We start from the raw sequence: 23,574 nt of genomic DNA, 5'->3' as shown, positions 1-23,574 counted from the left end.
AAATATTATCCAAGCATGGAGCTATAGGGAGAACCATTTGCTGCCACACAGGCTCCTTGCACACATTACTGTGTGTATGAGGCCAACATGTCTTTTGTAGTTGTTTAAGAATATTGATTTTAAATAATTGTTGTAAGGGACAGAATTGTGGCTAAGGTTAAATGGTGTTACAAAAAGTTAAAGAGGTTTTTTGGGTTTCCAGTGATTACCCAGTATACCCCTTAAAAAAAAAAAAAATCAATCAAGTAAAACATTTGGAGACATTGAATAATGTACTACAAATAACTATTCAGCATGTATCTCTGCATTATGCAACCTTATCCCCCGCCTGAAATTCTTTTGGTCTTAGATATGAATTAATGTCATAAATGTGCTTATTGAAAATATATTTTTTTTTCAAATGCGTTGCAAGGCACACTGTTCCTGAGCTTTGTAGACAGACCCTTCAACTGCCTTTAGCAACTTTAGCAACTGTGATATATATATATATATATATATATATATATATATATATATAATATATATATATATATATATATATATATATATATATATAATGCTTTGATTTGCATCCATTTTTTTAAGCAAAGAATACATGTCTTATATGATTATATAAAAAAAATACATTATATCTGACTACATAGGGAAGGTGGCTGATTCAATAAGTCACACTGGTTGTGGGATTGCCTATAGGCTTTATACAGTAAGTACTACAGGATGTACAGGGATAAGAAGATGAAGAAGATAGCCAGAGGTTGTTGCAGCTTGACTTAACACCATAAGCAAACTGGTCTTGTAGCTATGTAAACTTTAATGTTAAAAGAGAACATACTTGGAGAATATGTGCAGTATAATAACTTAGATTTTCATCAATTCATATATGTATTTCTTAACCACAGGGGGAAAAAATACATATATAATGGAAATCTATAAAAAATTATAAGGGGAAATGACAGAATGTATATATTTTATTTACATTTTAATAATTATTTCTGTTGTAATCCCAACTATAGCAAACCATAATCCTTCTCATGTTGCCTTTGGGTAGAGCAATGCTGATTATGTGGTTCAGTTAACCCTTTGTGTTACCTATAGCATTCGTATTATCATGCTAATCAATTAACAAAATCCGTACAATGCTTCTAAAATAAAAGGAAAGGTAAAAAGCAAAACAACAAATCTAAAAGCTGATTAAACACATTTCTGCATAATCTGAGGAAAGCTGGAAACAAAAAAGTGGAAACGTTTAGCTGGCCGGTATACTCATACATCTGGTTCTTACTTTTATATATAGTTTTCATGTAGAAAATCCACAGAAGTCCAAGTCCTACCCAGAGTCCTTCATGCTTAAACTATATTTTCCTAAATTGTTGGATAGGTATGAGTTACCTTTCTTCAGGTTATACTTCGTATATGTTGTCTTCTTTTTAAAAGCATAGAAACGCTCAAACATACAGAAATGAAACGAAAGTCTATGACTCCAACCTTACTTGGTATCATCATACAAAATATACATGTTTTCTGTTTTTTGTTTCTTTTTAAATCCTTTTATCTTCGTGGTGGCATGAGCAAAAGGTATTTCCTAAGAGATGTCTTTTCTCGTAGACATGAAAAATATAGTGGATTTCTTTTATGTTGTGTCAAATATATCCATCCTCATCTTCTTCATCCTCATCATCTCCCCCTTCGTCCTCATCATCATCATCAATTTCATCTTCATCATTCATCATTTCTTCATCATCCTCATCATCAGACCAGTCATGAAAGTCCCCACTTCCAAAGTCTCCCGATGTTTCTGAATCCGCACCTGTCATCAAAAACAATACAAATAATTGTTTTAAATTGTGAAACATTTAGTAAAAGACTGGAAATGGGCTTTGAAGCATTACTGTCGTTTAAAAAACTTAAGACATGTCACTTAAACAGAGGTCAGGAAACGGTGGCAACCATACTTGATAAATTGGTCGTGTAGCTTGATGACTGACGTAAAGCTTCTGTCTGCCACAAATGCACAGGTGGTGGCCTTTTCATGTTAGGTGCTCAGAGTATTAAGTATTAAGAGCAAATTGTGTCCCTCCTCTTAGCTATGACTGATAAGGCTAGCAACCAATCAGCTATCAGTTATTACTAATACATCAGATATGACTGGACTCCCCTTTCTGAGTTCTGTATAAGCCTGTCAGCATAGTTAGAAGCTCATAAAAGATTTATAAATGCAAATGCAGAAGACAAAACAAAATTGGCTAGAGCCTGCAAACATTACAGGTACGTAGCTGCACTCTGCCATGGCTGCAACTCAAATGCAGACAATAAGCACAGCAGTAGTCTGCAAATGCTAAGACTTAAGGGGATATTTCAGGATATAGTAAAAGAAAAATGATGCTGAGCTGAGAAATGAAATCTAGAAAAATACCCCCCCCCCCCCCCTTCCCCCTTTGTAGCTATGTCTTCTTTCTACTTCCAGGACAAGCAGAATCTTCCCAATCATCAAATGACTGGTGTCGGGACACTGATGCCACCAGAGATTGCCACTGCTGGACCTATTGGCTCAGCCCATTTGCTCAGAAGCAGGAATAATACAGAAGAATATGTATCTGTTTTTATTAATTTTTTTTTCTCACCCCAGCAACATCTTATATTTTATCATAGGGTGGACTACCCCTTTAAATTGTCTTTGTAACTTAAAAAAAAAAAACAGACATGTCAAAAGTTTTGATCAATTAAGAACTGAGTGTTCAGATAAAGCAATGCAAGTAAGAGCTTCTTCATGGTTTACTGCTTTATCTTGCTATAGGAAATGAACTCCTGTAATGTTATTACCATGAAATAGTTTAGGGTTTACTGATTACACACCTTTTTACAGTTTATTTAGATGCCTTTCTGTTCCCGAGATATATGGGTTTACAATCTGACATTTCAGTTAATAGTCATATGGGCATAAATTTACCATTTAAAGGGAATCTGTTAGCTCCTGGGCTCTATCTGAGGTGCTGACAGTGTGCTGTAGCTGGCAGCCCCCAGTGGGCATGGTGCCTTTTTGGTAATTTTCCGTGCAGTGGATTATGTACAATCTTATGTCTTCTACTGTACTAAAGAGTCACAGAGCAGTTGTTCGTGCCATACTCTGACATGCATCCTCCTCCCTTTTCATAATTAATTAATGCTGCCCGGCCTCCTGCTCGCTCAGCTGTCAGATTGCAGATCAGTCCCCTGTAGGCAGTTTATGTCTGAAAGAAACACCCAGGTATAATTAAATCTCTTCTCCCAAATGTGTTGGAGCTGTGATCTAGGGGTAGCTCACCTGTCTAGAGACCTGTTCATTCTCTGGTTCGAATCCCCTGATGGAAATTAAATAGATGTCTTTTTTTCCCCTCATTATTGTATCATTTTTAAAGCTATGTTTACACAGTATTTTTGCTCAGTATTTTGGTCAGTATTTAGCAACCAAAACCAGAAGTGGATTGAAAACATCGAAAGGCTATGTTCTTTTAAAATTACAGTATTTATTTTCTATTAAATGGCGGCCATCCACTCAATTTCAACAGTGTGTGAACATAGCCTTTCTGTGTTTTCAATTAACTTCTGGTTTTGGTTGCAAAATACTGACCAAAATACTAAGCAAAAATACTGTGTGTGAACATAGCCTTAAAAAGGATACAATAATGAGAAAAAAAAAACATCTATTTAATTTTCACCAGAGGATTTCAACCAGAGGATGAACTGCTGGCAGGTCTCTAGATAGGTGCATTACCCCTAGACCACAGCTTCAACACATTCAGGAGAAGAGATTCAATTATACCTAAGTGTTTCTTTCAGACATAAACTGCCTACAGAGGACTGATCTGCAATCTGACAGCTGGGCGAGCAGGAGGCCAGGCAGCATTAATTATTCATGATGAGGGAGGAGGATGCATACCAGAGTGTGTAGTGATGGTGGAGACGGCACTGCTGTAGTGGTGGTGCTCGTGGTAGGATGGCGTCCCAGACGTAGTGTGGAAGAGAGTCCCGGCACTCACCAAATAGAGTATTGCTTATTTATTCTGTGCAAAACATCATAGGGTACAAGGAGAACGCGTTTCGGCGTATAGCCTTCATCAGCTCCAAGAGCTGATGAAGGCTATACGCCAAAACGTGTCCTCCTTGTATCCTATGATGTTTTGCACAGAATAAATAAGTAATACTCTATTTGGTGAGTGCCGGCATGCCAGAGTGTGGCACGAACAACTGCTCTGTGACTCTTTAGTACAAACGGAGACATAAGATTGTATATAATACGCTGCATGGAAAATTACCAAAAAGGCACCATGTTCACTGGGGGTTGTCAGCTACAACACACTGTCAGCAACTCACTTTAGTTTTTTCTTAAAAGGCTACAGTTGTACTTGCAAGTTGTACTTGCAATGATATACTTTATTTTCTCCATAAAATGTACTTTTGAAAAGTTACATTTCTTTTACGTTTCTTTACATTTATTTATAGTCCTCCTAAGGAATGAGCAATACCATAGTTTTCCCCCTTATCCCACAGGTACGCAATCAGATTAAAATCTGTGGAATTTGGAGGCTAATTGAATGTTCCCAAAATCGTTCCTGAACATTATTATCAGTTTATCCTATTTAAAGAGACCATTGCCATAAAGCTCTGTACTGCAACAATGTATAGGTAGAAAATATGTGTCAAAGTAACATCCATACGCATACCATGACCATATTATTGCCACGTGTTGTATAAAGATGCAAATACAAATATTCTACATAAACAGCTATTTTGCTGATTTAACTATTGTGATGACAATGAAGCCCCTTCCCCAAATACACTAAAAGTAATACAATAACAAGACTGAATTCTGTCATTTTGAAAAGCTGTACTATATGTATATAAAATGTCTTTAAACATTGTCTTCCTTATAATAAAGAATCTATAAGACAAATACCACACTCTGCAGATCCCACTTTTCTGGATCCTGTGACCTCATTTCCATATCTGTCAACACACCAACACTGGCCAACACTTCCATGGCACTGAGCTGGTTTGTAATAGCCATCTTCATCACAGGCTGGGATATAGTAGCCTTTAAAAATAAAAGCAGAAATAGTGATTTAACCACAAAGCACATCATAAAGTAAAAAAATAAAAATAAATAAAATACACTTTTGAGTAGGATATGACTGAATATTTTGGATTAATGATTAAAGGGGTACTCTAGAGCAGAGTTTCCAACCGGGGTGCCGCGGCACACTGGTGTGCCGGGAGAACCCGCCAGGGGTGCCACGGGATCCCGGTGGGAAATGTGCGCTGTCTCTTTAAGCATCCCGAGAAGCTGCGGCCACGCAGGTTCTCGGGATGCACGGATCACTTTCATGTTTTGCCCGCACTATGAGCGGGTGGAACATTAAAGTAAGCGGAATATAGGAGCAGGAAGTGTCAGCATCCTGCTCCTATATTCACTCCCATAGGCCGCCGACACTTCATGCCAGCAGCCTATGGGAGGCCGGGACGTGATCTCTCCGGCAGGCGTGATGATGTGACGTCATCACGCCTGCCGGAAGTCCCGTCCCTGCGGCTCGCAAGATTGAGCCCGAAGAGGAGGAGGAGCTGCTGCCTGCAGCCACAGCGCGAATTAGGTGAGTAGGATGTTTTTGAGTAGGATGAATTAGGGCAGAGCAGGGGGCATTATTATTTCATGGGGGGCACCTCTGGGGGCATTATTAGTATATGGGGCACTTCTGGAGGCATTATTAGTATATGGGGGCACCTCTGGGGGCACTATTAGTATATGGGGGCACCTCTGGGGGCATTATTAGCTCATGGGGGCACCTCTGGGGGCATTATTAGCTCATGGGGGCACCTCTGGGGGCATTATTAGTATATGGGGGCACCTCTGGGGGCATTATTAGTTCACGGGGGGCACCTCTGGGGGCATTATTAGTATATGGGGGCATTATCAGTATATGGGGGTACCTCTGAGGCCATTATTAGTTCATGTGGGCCACCTCTGGGGGCATTATTAGTATATGGGGGCACCTCTGGGGGCATTATTAGTTCATGGGGGCACCTCTGGGGGCATTATTAGTATATGGGGGCACCTCTGGGGCATTATTAGTTCATGGGGGCATCTCTGGGGTCATTATTAGTATGTGGGGGCCACCACTGGGTGCATTATTAGTTCATGGGGGCACCTCTGGGGGCATTATTAGTTCATGGGGGCACAGCAGGGGACATTATTAGCTCATGGGGGCACAGCAGGGGATCCTACATACAGGGGGCACAGCAGGGGATCCTACATACAGGGGGCACAGCAGGGGATCCTACTCGCTTTACTGCACATAACACCAAACAGCGCAGTTACTTTGGGAGCCTACAGGAGGGAGAAAGGATAGGAAGTTGCTAGAAATGTGCGGAGCCTAAATTGTTTGTCTCGCAGGTTCTGAAGAGATGAAAAGTAGCTGGAAGAAATCATCATGGCGGATGGAGAGGAAAAGGGAAAGTGACTCCTCAGATCAAAGAAGACGTCACCTGTGAGTCACTGTATGACGGTTTTCTTATTTTGTAGAACATTATTTAGTAGGGGTGCCCCGAGGAAATTTTTTTTTACAAGGTGTGCCCCGAGGTGGAAAAGGTTGGGAAGCACTGGTATAGAGGGAGAAAAATTAAATCAACCGATGTCAGAAAGTCAGATATGTAAATTATTGATATAAAAAGAATCTTGTGTCCTAGTACTTATTAGCTGCTGTATGTCCTGCCGGAAGTGTTGTGTTCTTTCTAGCCTTAGAGTTCTTTCTGCTGCCACCCCTGTCCATGTCAGGAACTGTCCAGAACATTAAAGTTTTTCTATGGGGATTTGCTACTGCTCTGGACAGTTCCTGTCACAGACAGTTGGGAGCAGGGAGCATTGTGTCTGACTAGGAAGAATACACTACTTCCTGCAGAACATACAGCAGTTGATAAGTACTAGAAGGCTTTTGGTACAAAACTTTCTGTTATTGTTTACATTGTCAATTCTGACATTTCTGTAATAGTGTATAATGTATTCTAAAGAAAAAAAAATGCAAAAAAGAGCCTGTAATGCCTAATTTAAGACACACAGGACTAGCCAGATCCAGGAAGGGCCCTACAGGAGCCACCCCATGGCTGGGTCCTTCCCGGAGGGATATCTGGCTAGTCCTGTGTTTTGAAACTCTTAAATGAGGCTCCACAGGCTCTTTTTGCATATTTGTATTTCCCAGGGAGCAATGCACCTAGGATTTCACTGTATTGAGCGCTTTAACTGGCAGCTTTAACCAGACAGTGTTATCTTTGTCTGGTCTTCCTAAGATCAGTGATCTGTTTTCCATACTACTAAGAATTGCTCCCTCCTAGCCAGAATCCTGCTCCATACTGATGAGGGGTAACAACCCAAAAAAGCTGTCTATTGATGGATACCTGGCCATGGTTTTTCCTTGTTATAACATTGAGTTATAGGGACACTTAATATGGTGGTTTTGGTGGTTTCCCTACAAGAGCCCCCACCCCCGACTGTGCCCTTCCCAGAGGGATATCTGGCTAGTCCTGTGTTTTGAGAATCTTAAGGCTCCACGGGCTCTTGTTTTGAATATTTGTATTTCCCAGGAAGCAATGCACCCAGGATTTCACTGTATTCAGTGCTTTAACCGGCAGCCAACAGTGTTTTCATTAGCTTGTCTTCCTGAGATCAATGATCTGTTTCCCGAGAGGAAAAAAAGAAACAAATAAAACATAGTAAGGCCATTAGCCACCAACAAGTAACTCACCAAGAAGTTTCTTTAGACCCTGCTGCTTTTGGATGTTGTTAAGTTCAGTCTGACATGGGGGATCTGTGAATAAATATGGATTTTTGAGTACATACATTTTTATTAAGAACTCTTTTGTCTAAAATCATAGTTTAGCTTTTTTTTTATTTTGGATAATAACAATAATAATAATAATAATAATAATAATAATAATAATAATAATAATAATAATAATTATTATTATTATTATTATTATTATTATTATTATTATTACTATATATATATATATTTTTTCCTCATTTGTTTTTAAACAACGGCCCTTACTGTCTGTGAACATAGCCTTAAAAATGATACAATAATGAGAAAGAAAGAAAAAAAGACCTCTATTTTGTTTTCATTAAGGGTTTTGAAACAAAGAATGCCCTGCTGGTAGGTCTCAAGACATGTGATTTACCCTTAGACCACAGCTCCAACACATTTGGGTTAAGAGATTCAACTATATTTGAGTGTTTCTTTCAGACATAACCTGCCTACAGAAGACTAATCTGCAATCAAAGACATTGGCTGAGAACTGAGCAAACAGTAGGCCGGGCAGCATTGATTTTTCATGAAGAAGAGGGAGGAGGAAGGACTGGTGAGAAGTGCCAGAGTGTGGCACAAACAACTCCTCTTTGACTCTTCATTACAGGAAATTGCGCATAATCCACTGCACAGAAAAATTATCAAAAAGTACCAACTACAACAGAAAGATTCCCTTTAGGCCAGTTTCACACATAACATATCCACAGTGGATTTCATGCTGTTAATTCGCAGTAAAATCAGCTGCAACATCCCATGAAATCGGCCATGACATCCCGCTGCGAGTATGTGAGTGACAGCCCCCTTAACCCCCGTCAGCCAGAGCATACTGTACCTGCTCCACGATCCGGCTTTCTTCTGGGGTTCCAGGCGTCTGGATATCCCACTTCAGTGCACTGCGGCGGTGCACTGGGGCTGTCACCTACATACATGCTGGCCGTACTGTGCATGAAAATCAATGGTTAATTGATTTCCAATCACACCTATATGGCGGGCAGATTTGAATGGATTTTAGATAATGTTCCTGGAGCCGATATGGCAGTATCGACAGCAGGAACATGTAAAACATCGGCCATTGTTTGACACTACAAACAACCACTGTGTCAAATAACATGGCGTCTGTTATTACAGCATTTAACTGAAGTCAATGGAATGCATTGAAGTCAACAGAATGACGGCCCAATGCACATAGCGTATTAAAAAACGTTTGCATGGAACTCAAAGTAATGATTATGACAATTATTTGGGGACGTCTTTGGCAAACGTACATTATTTTTAGTATGTTTTTCACCATACTTTAACTGTCTTTACAATTAAATTCAAATATTTTTAAAATTAAAGGGTAACTACAGTATAATTTTTTTTAGGCGGCAGGATTGGCTATGAAAACACCTGCCACACCACGCCTGCCACGCTCAGGTATGGATTTCTTCCAGCAGTGCTTTTGATTGCACTGCAATCAATGCAACCAAAACCCCTGCTGGAAGAAATCTATACGTGGCGTGTGCCTGCATCTGAAGTGTGGCAGGAGAGGTGTGGCAAATTTTTTCACAACATATCCTACCGCCCCAAAAACATAGTTATAGTTACCCTTTAAAGCGACTCTGTACCCACAATCTGACCCCCAAAACCACTTGTACCTTTCAGATAGCTGCTTTTAATCTGTCCTGTGGTCCATTTGGCAGGTGATGCAGTTATTGTCATAAAACTTTACTTTTAAATTTGCAGCTTCGTGCCCTACGGGCGTATCTGTGCCCTGACTTTGCACCAACCCTCCTTCCCTCCTCTCCGCCCTCCTCATCATTAGGAATGCTTCAGGCAGATTGCTTCCTATTCCCCACCTGTGTTACCACAGCACATGGGCTGAATCATTAAGGCATCTGTGCAATGTTCAAACAGAAGTAAATGTTCCATTCCTAATGATGAAGAGGGTGGGGAGGAGGGACGGAGGGGTAATGCAAAGTTAGGGCACAGATACGCCCGTAGGGTAAGGGGCTGAAATTTTAAAATAAATTTTTTATGACAATAACTGCATCCCCTGACGAACGGACCGCAGGACAGATCTTGGATTTAAAGCAGCTATCCGAAGGTACAAGTGGTTTTGGGGGGGGGGGTGTCAGATTGTGGGTACAGAGTCATTTTAAAGACACATCCAAAAAAAGAAACAAGAATAATGTTCCAGTGGCCATCAGTGAATGGCCAGAAAAAAAGTCATGTGAACATAGCCCTAGGGTGATTTCATATATACTGTATCGCAGCAGATTGCAGTGAAATTCACTCCGATACTGATTTTTATTAAAGGCTATGGGACTCCATTCCAGCAACTGTATCATTCCATAGACTAGTAAAAATTAACTACTTAGCTCCCAACACTATGCTTACCTATCCAAGTTGAATCTGGATAAAATGAGACGTTAGACTCCATGATGAATTGCCCAGAAAATAGATTACAGAACTGAAATGCCGTAATCTATATTCAAGGACAGCTACTTACCAATCTTTTCTGACTAGTTAAAGTAATGTAAAACATCATACTCACCATAATGTATACAGCATAGCTGTGCAGGAGTGGGGCACTATGACTATATCAGTACACCAGTATGTTATGTGGTATTCTCCTATTCTGTTACAAGACATGTAACTGTGGCCTATAATACGGATATTAACAAATTGGGGACACTGTATGGTACACATTGATTGATTGATTGATTGATTTATAAGTAGGGGAGTAGAAAAGAGCCCAGTAACTACAGGCCAGTGAGCTTAATATTTGTAGTAGTAAAAATGATGGAAACTCTTTTAAAAAAGAAGAAAAGGGATCACCTAAGAATCAACAATTTGATGGATCCAAACCAGCATGGCTTTACTGAGGGCCGATCATGTCAGACTAACACAAAAGTGTTGGATGAAGGTGGCACCGTGGATACTGCCTATATGGACTTTAGCAAAGCCTTTGATACAGTTAGGGCCCTATTACACCAACAGCTTATCTGACAGATTTTTTGGATCCAAAGCCAGGAACAGACTATAAACAGAGAACAGGTAACAATGGAAAGACTGAGATTGCTCGTCTTTTCAAATCCATTTTTGGCTTTGGCTTAGAAAAATCTGCCAGATAATCTGTTGGTGTAATAGGGCCCTTACCCATAAATAGCTGATAGAGAAGTTGGAGAAAATTGGACTTAATCTCTGGATAGTTCAGTGGATTTGTGGTTGGCTGAAAGATAGATATCAGAGGGTTGTTGTTAATGGTGTATATTCCGAACAGAGACTGGTTAAAAGTGGTGTGCCACAAGGGTATGATCTGGGTCCTATTCTTTTTAATATGTTTGTAAGTGACATAGGAGAAGGTTTGGTAGGTAAAGTTTGTCTGTTTGCTGACGACACAAAAGTGTGCAATAGGGTTGATATTTCTGGAGTTGTCAGTAATATGGAAAATGATTTAGCCTTGCTAGATAAGTGGTCCTAACATTGGAAATTGAAGTTCAATGTTTCCAAATGTAAAATAATGCACTTGGGGAGGAGGAATCCTCTATCCGATTATCACATTGGTGGTACTGTGTTGGAAGAGACTTCAGAAGAGAAGGATTTAGGGGTAGCGATTTGTGACAGCCTTAAAATGAGTCACCAGTGATACCAGGTGGTGGGGAAAACAAATCGTATGCTGGGCTGTATAGCTAGAGGTATAACCAGTAGGAAGAGGGAGATTGTGATCCCGTTGTATAGAGCTCTCATGAGATCACATCTGGAATACTGTGTCCAATTCTGGAGACCTCACCTAAAAAAGGATATTAATAAAATAGAATGGGTCCAAAGACGGGCTACAAAAATGGTGGAGGGTGTGAGGCATAAAGCATATCAGGAAAGACCTAAGGATTTGAATTTGTATAGTCTGGGGGAAAGAAGAGAAAGGGGGGACATAATTGAAACCTTTAAGTATGGTAAAGGACTAAATAAGGTTCAGGAGGGAAGTGTTTTTAGTAAAAAACTGAGCTCAAGAACAAGAGGATACAGTGAGAGGTTAGTTGGGGGAAAGATCAGAGGCAACATGAGAAAACATTACTTTACTGAAAGAGTAGTAAATACTTGGAACAAACTTCCAGCAGATGTGATTGGTAAATCTACAATAACAGAATTTAAACACGCCTGGGATAAACATACATCTATTCTAAGACAATAAGAAAGGAAATACTAAAAGGGCAGACTAGATGGACCAAGTGATCTTCTTCTGCCGACAATCTTCTATGTTCCTATGCTTCTAAGTAGCCTTCCCTGGTCCCTTCAATGGACTAAATATAATCTTAAGGGGAAAAACAGACAGCACAGTTGACTATTAAAAGGCCCCTAACTGCAGAAAACATGCTTGGCTAATAAAGAATTTAATGGATCAAGCATTAGGTGTTGAGAAAGTATGTTAGAGTATAGAAACAGCTGCAGCTATTGCTGGAGGGACTGGTGATGTGTTCACTATCTGTGTTCAGTACGTTTTATATGTTTTTTCCTTTTTCATATACACCTTTATCTGGCACCTTGATAATAAAGACAGTGCTTGCTGCATGTTCTGAATAGAAAACCATTTCATACTCATACAGTGTCTTAGTGCTGATACTTATGCTGAAAGCTGTAACACAAACATGCTCTTATGATGATCTACAATACAATGTAATATTATCTTTATTGTTCTCTACACAATACAACACTGAAATTTGTACTCAAGCTTTAAAAAAAAACCTGTATCCCTGTCCGTTAATATCTTTAGGGTTACCTTGTTGTCGCTGGAAACAGTAGCACCACTCATTGTTAGATATTAAACTGTCCTTGTATGTGTCACATGTATTGAAGAAAGCCTTTGTACACTGCTCATTCTTGTCAATATAAATGCTTCCAAGCTCAGACTGATCCAGCAGCAGGTCATAATTTCGATCAAGTCTATTAAACATCCACCCTAGAGAATCCCTGCAAATTGGCAGAATGCTAGTATCAAACCCTAGGAGGCAGATAAACAAAAGTTATTTAGTACTCAATAGACCAGTAAAGTCATTTTCTGAAAAGTAATAACACATAACAATACATATTATTATCTTTATGTACCAAATGTTCCATGCAGAATAACAGCTCACGTTTTCAACTTCATTTGTACAGGAATTAAAAAATGTAAACTTATTAAATGGGTTCTATCTATAGGATTTTTAATAAAGACATGTTGCCAGTATTGTATGGCAATAGAATTACATGAAATATGCTGTACAAAAGTGCACATAGCCTTGTAGACATCTGTATGAAGGCCTTAGGGAGACAGATTTTCATTCCACTAGCCATAACTTTTTTTAAGACTATGCAGCTATTTGAAGCTTATTTCCCCAGACCACCAGTCCTAGTCAAATGGAAAAGGGGACTATGCGATACGCTATAACCAATTACAAGTAAGTAACATTCTTAATCCCACTTTTTGGTACAGAAAAATAAAAAAAAAAGTCATTTTCTTTTTTTTTTTCTTTCTTCTTCTTCTTCTAGATTGTGTCTCTCACAGTTGAAATAAAAATAAAAATTACAGACTTCTTTATTCTTTGTAGGTGGTAAAACTTGCTAAATTGGCAATGTATCAAATACTCATTTTCCCCACTGTATCCTTTTAAATATATATACGAAGGTGAAGCCGTCACCATTAAACACCCAACAACAGAATTTTTAATCAATGATGCAAAATTGCAAATTCCTAGATATTAGAATTAGAATAACATGCCATTATTTACTGAGTGGTTGAAGAAAGTCAGTCTCCTCTGTATACTTGCAAAAAAAGATAGACTAGAGTGGGTACATTTAAAAAATACTTGAATATCTGGCATTCTTACAAAGTGCAACCCCAGGACCAACTGTTACATCTGTCATTTTACCAAAGGGCTTGATTAAAAGAAAAGCGAAAAAGCATAAGAATATAATTTATCCTCCTCAAGCTCTCAAGCAGCAGGACATGGAAAAATCTTACAAAAATATTTCTAAACCAGAGTTTAACATTATGAACTAGCTTGCAACATAAGGAATAGTGTCTATTTATATGTGTCAAAATATTTATTCTGAGAAATTAATGTATGCAAATGTTTGATTGAGCCATATGCGCATTTTCAACTAAATTTGGATGGTGATTATACATTAAAACATAAATGATATAACATTGTATCAAATAACTAAGGAAAATATCTTTTTCATTATCCTTTTTCTATAAAATGAAGTAAAATTTTGTTCTCATTTCTGTGGCCCACAACATCATAAGCGGGTGCCAACTTTAATATACAGCCATCTGTGTCTTATTATGTCACAGGGGAGCTACTGGGGCCCTCAGACACCTGGCTATGGAGCAAATGCTATCTCTGCTTACTCTTTTTGCCCATCAATCCATCTATTCATGACTTGGTATACATATGTAAGTTACAACAGTATAATGATTATTATTTCTTACTGCTTCTCTCGGGTCTTGAAGTAGACTTGGTTTTCTTTTTTTGGAATCCACTTTCATGAAGTGCTTTAAACCAGTCCCTCAGTCGATTAGCAATTTCTCTGAACTCTTGATCAGTGCATACTAAAAACAAGAGAAAACTTATGTGTAACCGACATTCCCACACATTTCCATATCAGCAATATATCTTTATCTTTATGCTCTAGTACTCCAAAACAGTTGTCCAGTATTGAAAACCCATTTACTTATAAATATAAGAGAACGTTGACTTAGTATAGAGGGTACTCTTTTCAGGATCCTCATATCTTGACTAGAGATGATCGAACATCGGAAAACCTAGGCTGAATCCCGGTTTTCCAGGTGGTATCCGGGCTGTCTCCCCCTTCCCCACGGACCGGGAAGGCATCGGGAATCAAATGCGAAAGGCTCGACAGGGTTTGAGTTCGATAGAACCTAAGATTTTCCAATGTTCGATCATCTCTTATCTTGACTACAGGGGGGGTTGGCTACAAAGAGCACCTTATACTTGGTGACCTGTTATGCACAGGACAGTGCACTGACAATGCATCACCTTCAATGGGCATTATGTAACGATTACTTTTCTCTGTTATGGTGACTGTAGACACACTTAGCACTTACTGCCATTTTTTTCCCATAGGAAAGAGCTGTCTGCTGAGTAATCAGCAGACATTTAATGACTGCTTATTGGCAATTGGTCCTCCTAAGAAATATTGTCCCCATATTCTGTAAGAAATTGTAGGAATCAAAACTTTTGACTATGCTCTGACTTTCTAATAGCATCTAACACTTGTTTGGCGTATATTGACAATTTTGGGGAGTAGTAGAACATATACACTGTAAGTCATTATAAGGCAAGTATTTAGTCATTATTAGGCAAGTCTACAGAATAGCAAAGTTAAAAAAAAAAAAGGTTTTCTCAGGTTGTGACAACTTGTGAACCAAACCTTAAGAAACTACACTAATACAGCTAAACAATTGTTCAGCTGTTTTGGTGCAATACTTACCTGTCTGCGCTTCCCTGATGTCCTTTTCTGTGTTTCTGGAGTCCTCCTCTGACTGAGATGGGACATTTGAGGTCAGTGATTGGCTCCAGAGTGACAGCCTACTCAGCTAATCACTGGCAGCGGCGCTGTCACGTCTCAGTCAGTCACAGGATCACGGCTATTAGCAGGCACAGTCTGATCGCTGTGCCCGCTAATGAGCTTTCTAAATGCAGCTGTCAAAGTTGACATGTGGGTTTCGAGGTGAAAAAATGCAAGTGCTATGGCCTTTTAACCTCTTAAGGACGCATGACGTACCGGTACGTCATGCGTCCACAAGAGGTGTTCAGAACCGCCGCGATTCTGGGTGCCACATGTAGCCCGGGAACCCGGCTATTAGTGGGCACGGTCTGATCGCTGTACCTGCTAATTCAGTAATCGGACACAGCTGTCAAAGTTGACAGCTGCATCCGATCACTTGCAGCTGTCCCTGGTGTCTAGTGGGGTGCATCCACACATCCTACTGCTGTCGGGATCTTCGCCAAAATGGCGCTGATCCCGGCTTGGCACTCGGATGCTTTCGGCTGCAGCAGCCGAAAGCATCCGAGTGCCAATCTCATTGATCTTTGCTCTATAAATATACAGCAAAGATCTCAATGTGAGATCAGTGCACTTATACTAGAAGTCCCCCAGAGGGGCTTCTAGTATAAGTGTAAAAAAAAAAAAAAAAGTGTTGTTATTAGTAAAAAGCCCCCTCCCCTAATAAAAGTTTGAATCACCCCACTTTCCCCATGTTTTAAATAAAAGTAAATAAATAAATAAATACAGTAAATAAACATGTTTGCTATCGCCGCGTGCGTAATTGCCCGAACTATTAATTAATCACATTCCTGATCTCGCACGGTAAACGGCGTAAGCGCAAAAAAATTCCAAAGTGCAATATTGCGCATTTTTGGTCACATCAAATCCAGAAAAAATGTAATAAAAAGCGATCAAAAAGTCGTATATGCGCAATCAAGGTCCCGATAGAAAGAACATATCATGGAGCAAAAAATTCCACCTGACACAGCCCCATAGACCAAAGGATAAAAGCGTTATAAGCCTGGGAATGGAGCGATTTTAAGGAACATAAATTTGTTAACAATGGTTTGAATTTTTTACAGGCCATCTCATCATATAAAAGTTATACATGTTATACATCTTTGTAATTGTAACGACTTGAGGAACATGCGTCAGTTTTACCTCAGGGCGAATGGCGTAAAAACAAATACCCCCCAAATAAAAGAGATGCGTTTTTTTTTGTTCAATTTCACCACACATTTAATTTTTTCCTGGTTTTGCAGTGTATGTTATGCAAAAATACAGCCTGTCATTGCAAAGTACAATTAGTGATGCAAAAAATAAGGGCTCATGTGGGTTTCTAGCTGGAAAAATGCAAGTGCTATGGCCTTTTAAACACAAGGAGGAAAAAACTAAAACGCAAAAATTAAAATTGGCTCCGTCCTTAAGAGGTTAAGCACAAGGAGAAAAAGGCAAAAATGAAAAAATGGAAATTGTTCCGGTATTTAAGGGGTTAAATGTTGCACATGAATGGTCTATTACCGAGCACCAGTCTGGACTGAAGCACTCAAGGTGGGCCGACCGCTATATGACGCGGCTCCATTGATTCTAATGCAGCCTCATCACAGAAAGAAGGCTTCAGCCTTGGCCGGCAGTCAGTAATAGACTGGCGCCATGCGCGGGAACTGGGCCTCGGTTAACAGAAAGGACTGTGGCACCAGTTTCCCTGTGCCGGCGTCATTCTATGCATGTGCAACACTTAAAGCAGATGTATCTGATGGTAGGTTCACTTTGAGGTCAGAAAAGTTTGCTGGCCAATGAAGCACCGTGATATTGTGGTTATTAAACCAGGTATTGATACTTTTGGCAGTGTGGACAGGTGCCAAATCCTGCTAAAAAAAAAAAAAAATTCCATCTCTGAAAAGCTTGTCGCCAGAGGGAAGCTTGAAGTCCTCTAATATTTCCTGTGCTAACTTTTCTCTTTGATAAAATACAGTGGACAAACTCCAGCAGATGACATGGTTGCTCAAACCATCACTGATTGTGGAAACATCACACTAGACCTAAAGCAGCTTGGATTGTGCCTCTTCACTCTTCCTCCATACTCTGGGACCTCGATTTCCAAAAGAAATGCAAAACTTACTTTCATCTGAAACCTTTGAGCAAAAGTCTAGTTCTTTACTCCTTAGCCTTGGTAGTATGCTTCTGGCGTTCTCTATTGATCATGAGTGGCTTGACACATGGAATGCAACACTTGTTGCCCATGTCTTGGATATGTGGTGGCTCTTGAAGCACTGACTCCAGCAGCAGTCCACTCCTTGTGAATATCCCTTAAAACTTTTTGAATGGCCTTTTGTAAACAATCCTATCAAGGCTGCAGTTTTCCCGGATGCTTGCCCACCTTTTTCTACCACACTTTTTTAATCCACTAAACTTTCCATTAATATGCTTTGATACAGCACTCTGTAAACAGCTTCTTTAGCAATGACCTTTTGGGGCTTACCCTCTTTGTGGGGTGTCAATGACTTCCTTCTGGATATCTGTTAAGTCAGCAGTCTTCCCTATGATTGTGTTGCCTACTGAGCCAGACTAAGGGTACTATTAGATGGGTCGATCAATAATGTAAATGAGCACCGATCAAACCTATTACATGGCTCGATTATTGTCTTAGCCACGGCCAGTGATTGGCTGAGCAGACTATCAGCTCACAGAAGCTGCTGTGCAATGCTGGAAAGCAAACAGAGGGCAGGAGAACACCAGGAGCGTGGACAGGTATGTATGAACAGTTTAATGCAAGTGTGCACGGACATCGCTAATTATGTCTGTGCAAGTTTTGAAAAATGATAATCGATTTAACATTACTGATCAGCGATCAACTGACTGTCTAATAGGACCCTAAGGGATCTTTTTAAATGCATAGGAAGCCATTATAGGTGTTTTTAGTTAAAGGAGAAGCACTTCACTCCTCAGGCCCCCACTTGTTCATCCGATTAAAAAAAAAAAAAAAAAATGTTTTCTCTCTTTAGATGATGCACATGAATCCTGTTATTCAACTTTTCTTGACATGCTGTCAAATTCTTATACAAAATATTGTGATACAGAGAACAAATAAAATAAATGACACTACAAGGCTTGTCAAATTCACTCAATTCTAAACTTAAAACAGATCTTTGCCACTATAAAACATTTATTATGCTTAGCTTAATTTGCAAATAGAAATATAACATTCCACCAATCTGGTAGTCATATGTATCAGTTCATATAGGGCTCATTTATTAAGCACAGTTAACAATGTATGACAATTGTGGAGAAATGATCAATAGCAAAGAACATCATTATTAGAGATGAGCGAACCGCGTTTGGGTTTGAGTCAATCCGAACCCGAACTTTCTGCATTTGATTAGCAGGGGCTACTGAACTTGGATAAAGCTCTAAGGTTGTCTGGAAAACATGGATACAGCCAATGACTATATCCATGATTTCCACATAGCCTTAGGGCTTTATCCAACTTCAGCAGCCACTGCTAATCAAATGCCGAACGATCGGGTTCGGATGGACTCGAGCGTTCGCACATCTCTAATCATTATGGTTTCATGCTACATTATTGTGCAAAAGCTTTCCTAGGAAATCTCTCTTATTTTACAATGACTGAAGTTGCTCGGACAAGGTAGGAAGACCATATGACCCAGATGTGTATTGCCCATGTAGTCCCAGTTAGTGCATAACTGCTCCCTTCTAGAAGCCAGGTGTGATTAATCAAAACAGACATCAGACTTGTCATAATGCATGATACTCTAACAATACCTTTATAGGAAATAGGAATTGAACATCTAGCAGCACCATCAATGAAATTTTCATATAAGGTATTCTTAATTTAAAGCATATAATAAATTGAGCTTAAAGAGGACCCCCCCCCCCGTTAGATCCCCCATATACTCACGTGATCCCGCCGGGTCCCGATTCCTGAGCTGGTTGGGTCACGGAGATATCAGCGCCCGAAGCCCAGCGCGTGCGCTGACAGAAGAGTCCGATGCCCATAGAGAGTGACAGAGCATCGGACTCCCCATTTATTCTCTATGGGCATCTGACTCTGCTGTTAGCGCGCCTGCCGGGCTTCGGGTGCTGATATCTCCGTGACCCGACCGGCTCAGGAAGTGGGACCCGTCGGGATCACGTGAGTATAGGGGGATCTAACGGGGGTCTGGAGCCTGTCACCCCGACACGGGGGGGGGGGGGGCAGGTCTCCTTTAAATGTGTCACTCCCTTACTCACCCAAACCTGGGTTTTACCTTATCTGCCTCATGTACCAATCAGGAACATATAGACTGACGGAAATGTGCTTGAACTCTTAGGGTACGTTCACACTTAGGAAAAGAGGTGGAAATTCTGAGTGGAATCCCTGCCGCGGACTTCGCTCAGAATTGCCTGCCTCAGTGTCTCAATGTTAAGTATAGGGCGCCTTTGTTCTCCACGGCTGAAAGAGGTGACATGTCAAGAAGTTCAGCTTTCTGAAAGATTTCTCCTTCAATCAGATGTCAGTGGCAACAAACATGATTTTAGTGCATGGGTGATGTCACAGGAGGAAGTTTACAATTAGGTGTCATCGGTAAAGAGAGTGCCCAGCTTCTTTTTCTATATGCTCCTCTTTACACAGCAACTACTGTACATGACATGGACCATGATCACAGACCTCGCTGTGATTTTCATATCTAGGTTTACAAACTTGTTGTAAAGTAAAGCAAAACTCTGCTACTACTGTAGCAGCATGGTAACATGGCGGCACCTCCACAAAATAGGACATAGTTAAAAGATTGTGTCTCTATGAAACCATCAAAGAGAGTTGATAACTGTTCAGGGCCAATGTTCTTTAGACCACAGAGGGCCCTATATGTGAGAACCCCTGTGATCTCTTAGTTATGCCCTATCGTGTGGGTATTGTGGATAGGGCATAACTTCTCCAGATGGGAATACCTGTTTATGTAGGAAAATACTTTTTTTCAGTCATTTTAAATTTCTTCCAATCAAATTCAGTTTTGCTACAATTTAAAGCAAGATAAAAATTATTGTTTGAATATATTCACCACTCTCGCCCCTCCCCCCAAAAAATGTACCCTAACTATAAAATAGTAATTTAAGAAATGTATAAGGGAGGTTACCAATGCCTTTTTTTCTGTCCATTTAATGCATATATTAAAAGGGAAAAAATGATGGTAAAAATGGATGCTGCTGTTTGCCATATTGCAAAATCCGTTTCCCATTGACTTACGTTATAAAAGAAAAAAACAAATCTAAACAGATCTGTTGGTTTTGAAATACACAATAATACAGTTAACCACATTTTTCTGTTTGTTAACTCCTTCCTCCGGCATACATTCTGGGACTTATTGCACGAGTCATTTTAAAATTTTTCCATGGTCGTCTCCCAAGTTTTGTAACTAATGATGAGCGAACATCCTGATGTTCAGTTTGGATCGCCAAACATTCAGGAACAAATAATGAATGTACAGTAGAAGCATACGTTTCAGTCTACACACATGCATACAGATTATCAGATGCAAAGCGTAAATTACACCTTGCAAACGTTTTGGTCTAGAGCAACGCACATGCATACAGATTATCAGGAGCAAAGTGTAAATTACGCAGTTGCGTACATTTCTGTCTAGAGTTACGCACATGTGTACAGATTTTGAGGTGCAAAGCTTAAATTACGCAGTTGTTTCAGTTTGATCTACACACATGTGTACAGATTATCAGGTGCAAAGCGTAAATTACGCTGTTGCGTATATTTCGGCCTAGAATTACACACATGCATACAGATTGTCAGGTGCAAGGAATAAATTACGCAGTTGCGTACATCGCGAGATAAACATTTGCATGTTCGAATATGTTGGAAGATGATCCTTAAAACCATTCCGATCATCAAACAAATTGTTTGTGATCGGCGAACACGAACAATTAGCGTCATGTTCATACGAACATACGAAACTGATTCTGCAGTATGGCACACAGCAGCGTCCATTATTACCATCTGCTCCCCCCCTTCATTTAATGTATGCAATAAATGGACAGCAAAAACCGCATTGTTGACCTAGCCTAGACATTTCCGAAATTACTGTATTAATTTAGTACTGTTTTAATATCGAATAACAGTTCGAAAATTATAAATACCTGGATACACACATAATTCAAAATAGCAAGACAATAATATTTTTTTTTACCTAGCAGTGGATTTAAGTATTAAATAACAGTAAAACTAGAAGTTCTCCTTGTTTGTCCTCTTCTAAGTTAACATATGGGCATGTAATCCATATGCTTGATATATTTATATATTCCTACACCAACTCTACTATATTGCTTCTTATAGCTACACATTTCTAGGATTTTCCTCCTCCTCCTCCTCCTAATAATAATAATAATAATAATAATAATAATAATAATAATAATAATTTTGGGCCTTCCTTTCACCATCTTTTTTTTAATTACAACTTTTTTTTATTTTTAAGATGTATTATAAGCATATAATACAACACAAGTAAAAAATATAGGTAAGTATAGCCAAATATACTGTATAATACCAAAAAATACAATCAAGGTTGTGGCACAGTGGTTATCAATTGTATTATGAGGGAAATCATTTTCATTCCTTGTACCGCTAATAAGAAAAAACTTAGTATTCCTCTGCATCTAAGCCCTATTAAAACAACTAACATATTCATATTTAAAAAAAGAAAAAAATAACAAAGGAAAAGAGTTAGGAGAAAAAGGAAAAAGGGAAAAGAATCGGCATAAGGAGATGAAAAGAAAGTAAGTACGCTCGTCTGTGGCAGACCAGGCCCCAAAAGTTTGAAGTATCCACTGGCTAAGATGAGAAAGACAATATTGTAATTATCGGCAACATGCCCAGAGAGGAGAAAAAAGGGAAGGGTAGGGCAATGACAACTAAGGGAGGTGTAGCAGTTTAAGGGAGGTCAATCATCAGGTCAATATATTGTATCGTGAATATAGAAGAGAAGGTCGGTTCACCATGTGCAGGATAGCTTTTTTTGGTCTAGGAATTCCCAATAGTATGACTGGAGCACGTGGGCTGGGCCACGCACCAGCTGGACAATCATATAAAACAGAAAGATCCACAGCTTCAGTAAAATGTCCAAAATTATATTTCTTGTCCATAAAACATGTAACAAAATGTTAAAATACACGCCAACGTGTTTTGGGATATGCTACCCTAATCATGGCAACAATAATATACATATGATTCCATATATATATATATATATATATATATATATATATATATATATAATCAATAAATTTGTATTCATCTGTTTAAACACATCCAGTCCATTGGAGCCAAATTTTGGCCTGCTTCACCTGTTGATTAGTTTCATCATCTTTTTAACAAAATTCAATGGGCTTTAATATTAGCCACACCCAAAAGAGTGTTGAAAGTGGCCATCACTCAACCTAAACCTAAATAATGTACCAATGGCTGTCACTGCAATGACGGCTGCCAAAGTATGTTAAACAACATACGTTATTTAGTACTAAAAATGACAGCTCTTCTTTTGCATATTAAATAACGGTTAGAAAATAGCCTTACATAGTAAGGAAACTACAGCTACAGAGATAAATTAGGTATTTTTAACTAGAGATAGTTTAATGCGTTGTCCAGCCTATGTGACTAATGTATGCTGCTGCTGGGACTGCGGGGGAAATAGCAGGGATATATGTATGCTTACCCATTCCACTCCACCAAAAATTATAGTTCCTGGGCTGACTGCTGTTGTTTGTCTTGGCAGGAAATGGCCACTCAGCATAGACACTATGCTATCTACACTATAATGTCTATGCTAAACGGACGTTTCCTGTTGGAAGGGCATGGATCTTGAAGCGGGGCTGGACAGGTAACTATATAGCAATTTAATGCCCCAGAATAGCTTTGAGGCAAAAATACAAGTGCAGTTTCAATTTAAAAAATGCAGTCTAGTGGGTTTACTGGGACATTGGGCAACAGTGGGCACGCAGTACAGAATAACGTCCATAATTGATTACCAATGTCCAAATAATTAACATTATTACATGCGTTTTTTCCCCATTTGTTCATACATAAATTAAGTTTTATTTTACTTTGTGTGGACCTAGTCTTACAGAAAGATTGTTTGCTGAGCTGTGTTTTTTTTTTTTTATGTATTTGTATGAAATTGCAGCTGTCCCCTCTAATGCATTAAAGAAT

At 39.3% G+C, this 23,574-nt stretch overlaps 1 protein-coding gene across 2 annotated transcripts in view; it reads right to left on the bottom strand.

The window, feature by feature from the left end:
- Positions 1-541: 541 nt before the first annotated feature.
- The window catches only part of SPOCK3 (SPARC (osteonectin), cwcv and kazal like domains proteoglycan 3), a 246,012-nt gene continuing 222,979 nt past the window's right edge, over positions 542-23,574 (bottom strand). For both annotated transcript variants that reach the window (XM_069976606.1, XM_069976607.1), the window contains exons 7-11: positions 14,284-14,403; positions 12,592-12,813; positions 7,770-7,832; positions 4,934-5,071; positions 542-1,807 (exon numbers count right to left, since the gene is read on the bottom strand). In XM_069976606.1, coding sequence (XP_069832707.1) covers positions 1,641-1,807; positions 4,934-5,071; positions 7,770-7,832; positions 12,592-12,813; positions 14,284-14,403 — 710 coding nt within the window. In that variant the 3' untranslated portion in view covers positions 542-1,640. The remainder of the gene's footprint in view (positions 1,808-4,933; positions 5,072-7,769; positions 7,833-12,591; positions 12,814-14,283; positions 14,404-23,574) is intronic.

The sequence above is a fragment of the Dendropsophus ebraccatus genome, chromosome 7 (genome assembly GCF_027789765.1).
Source record: "Dendropsophus ebraccatus isolate aDenEbr1 chromosome 7, aDenEbr1.pat, whole genome shotgun sequence".
NCBI lineage: Eukaryota > Metazoa > Chordata > Amphibia > Anura > Hylidae > Dendropsophus > Dendropsophus ebraccatus.
This window is presented reverse-complemented; position numbering and strand designations above follow the sequence as displayed.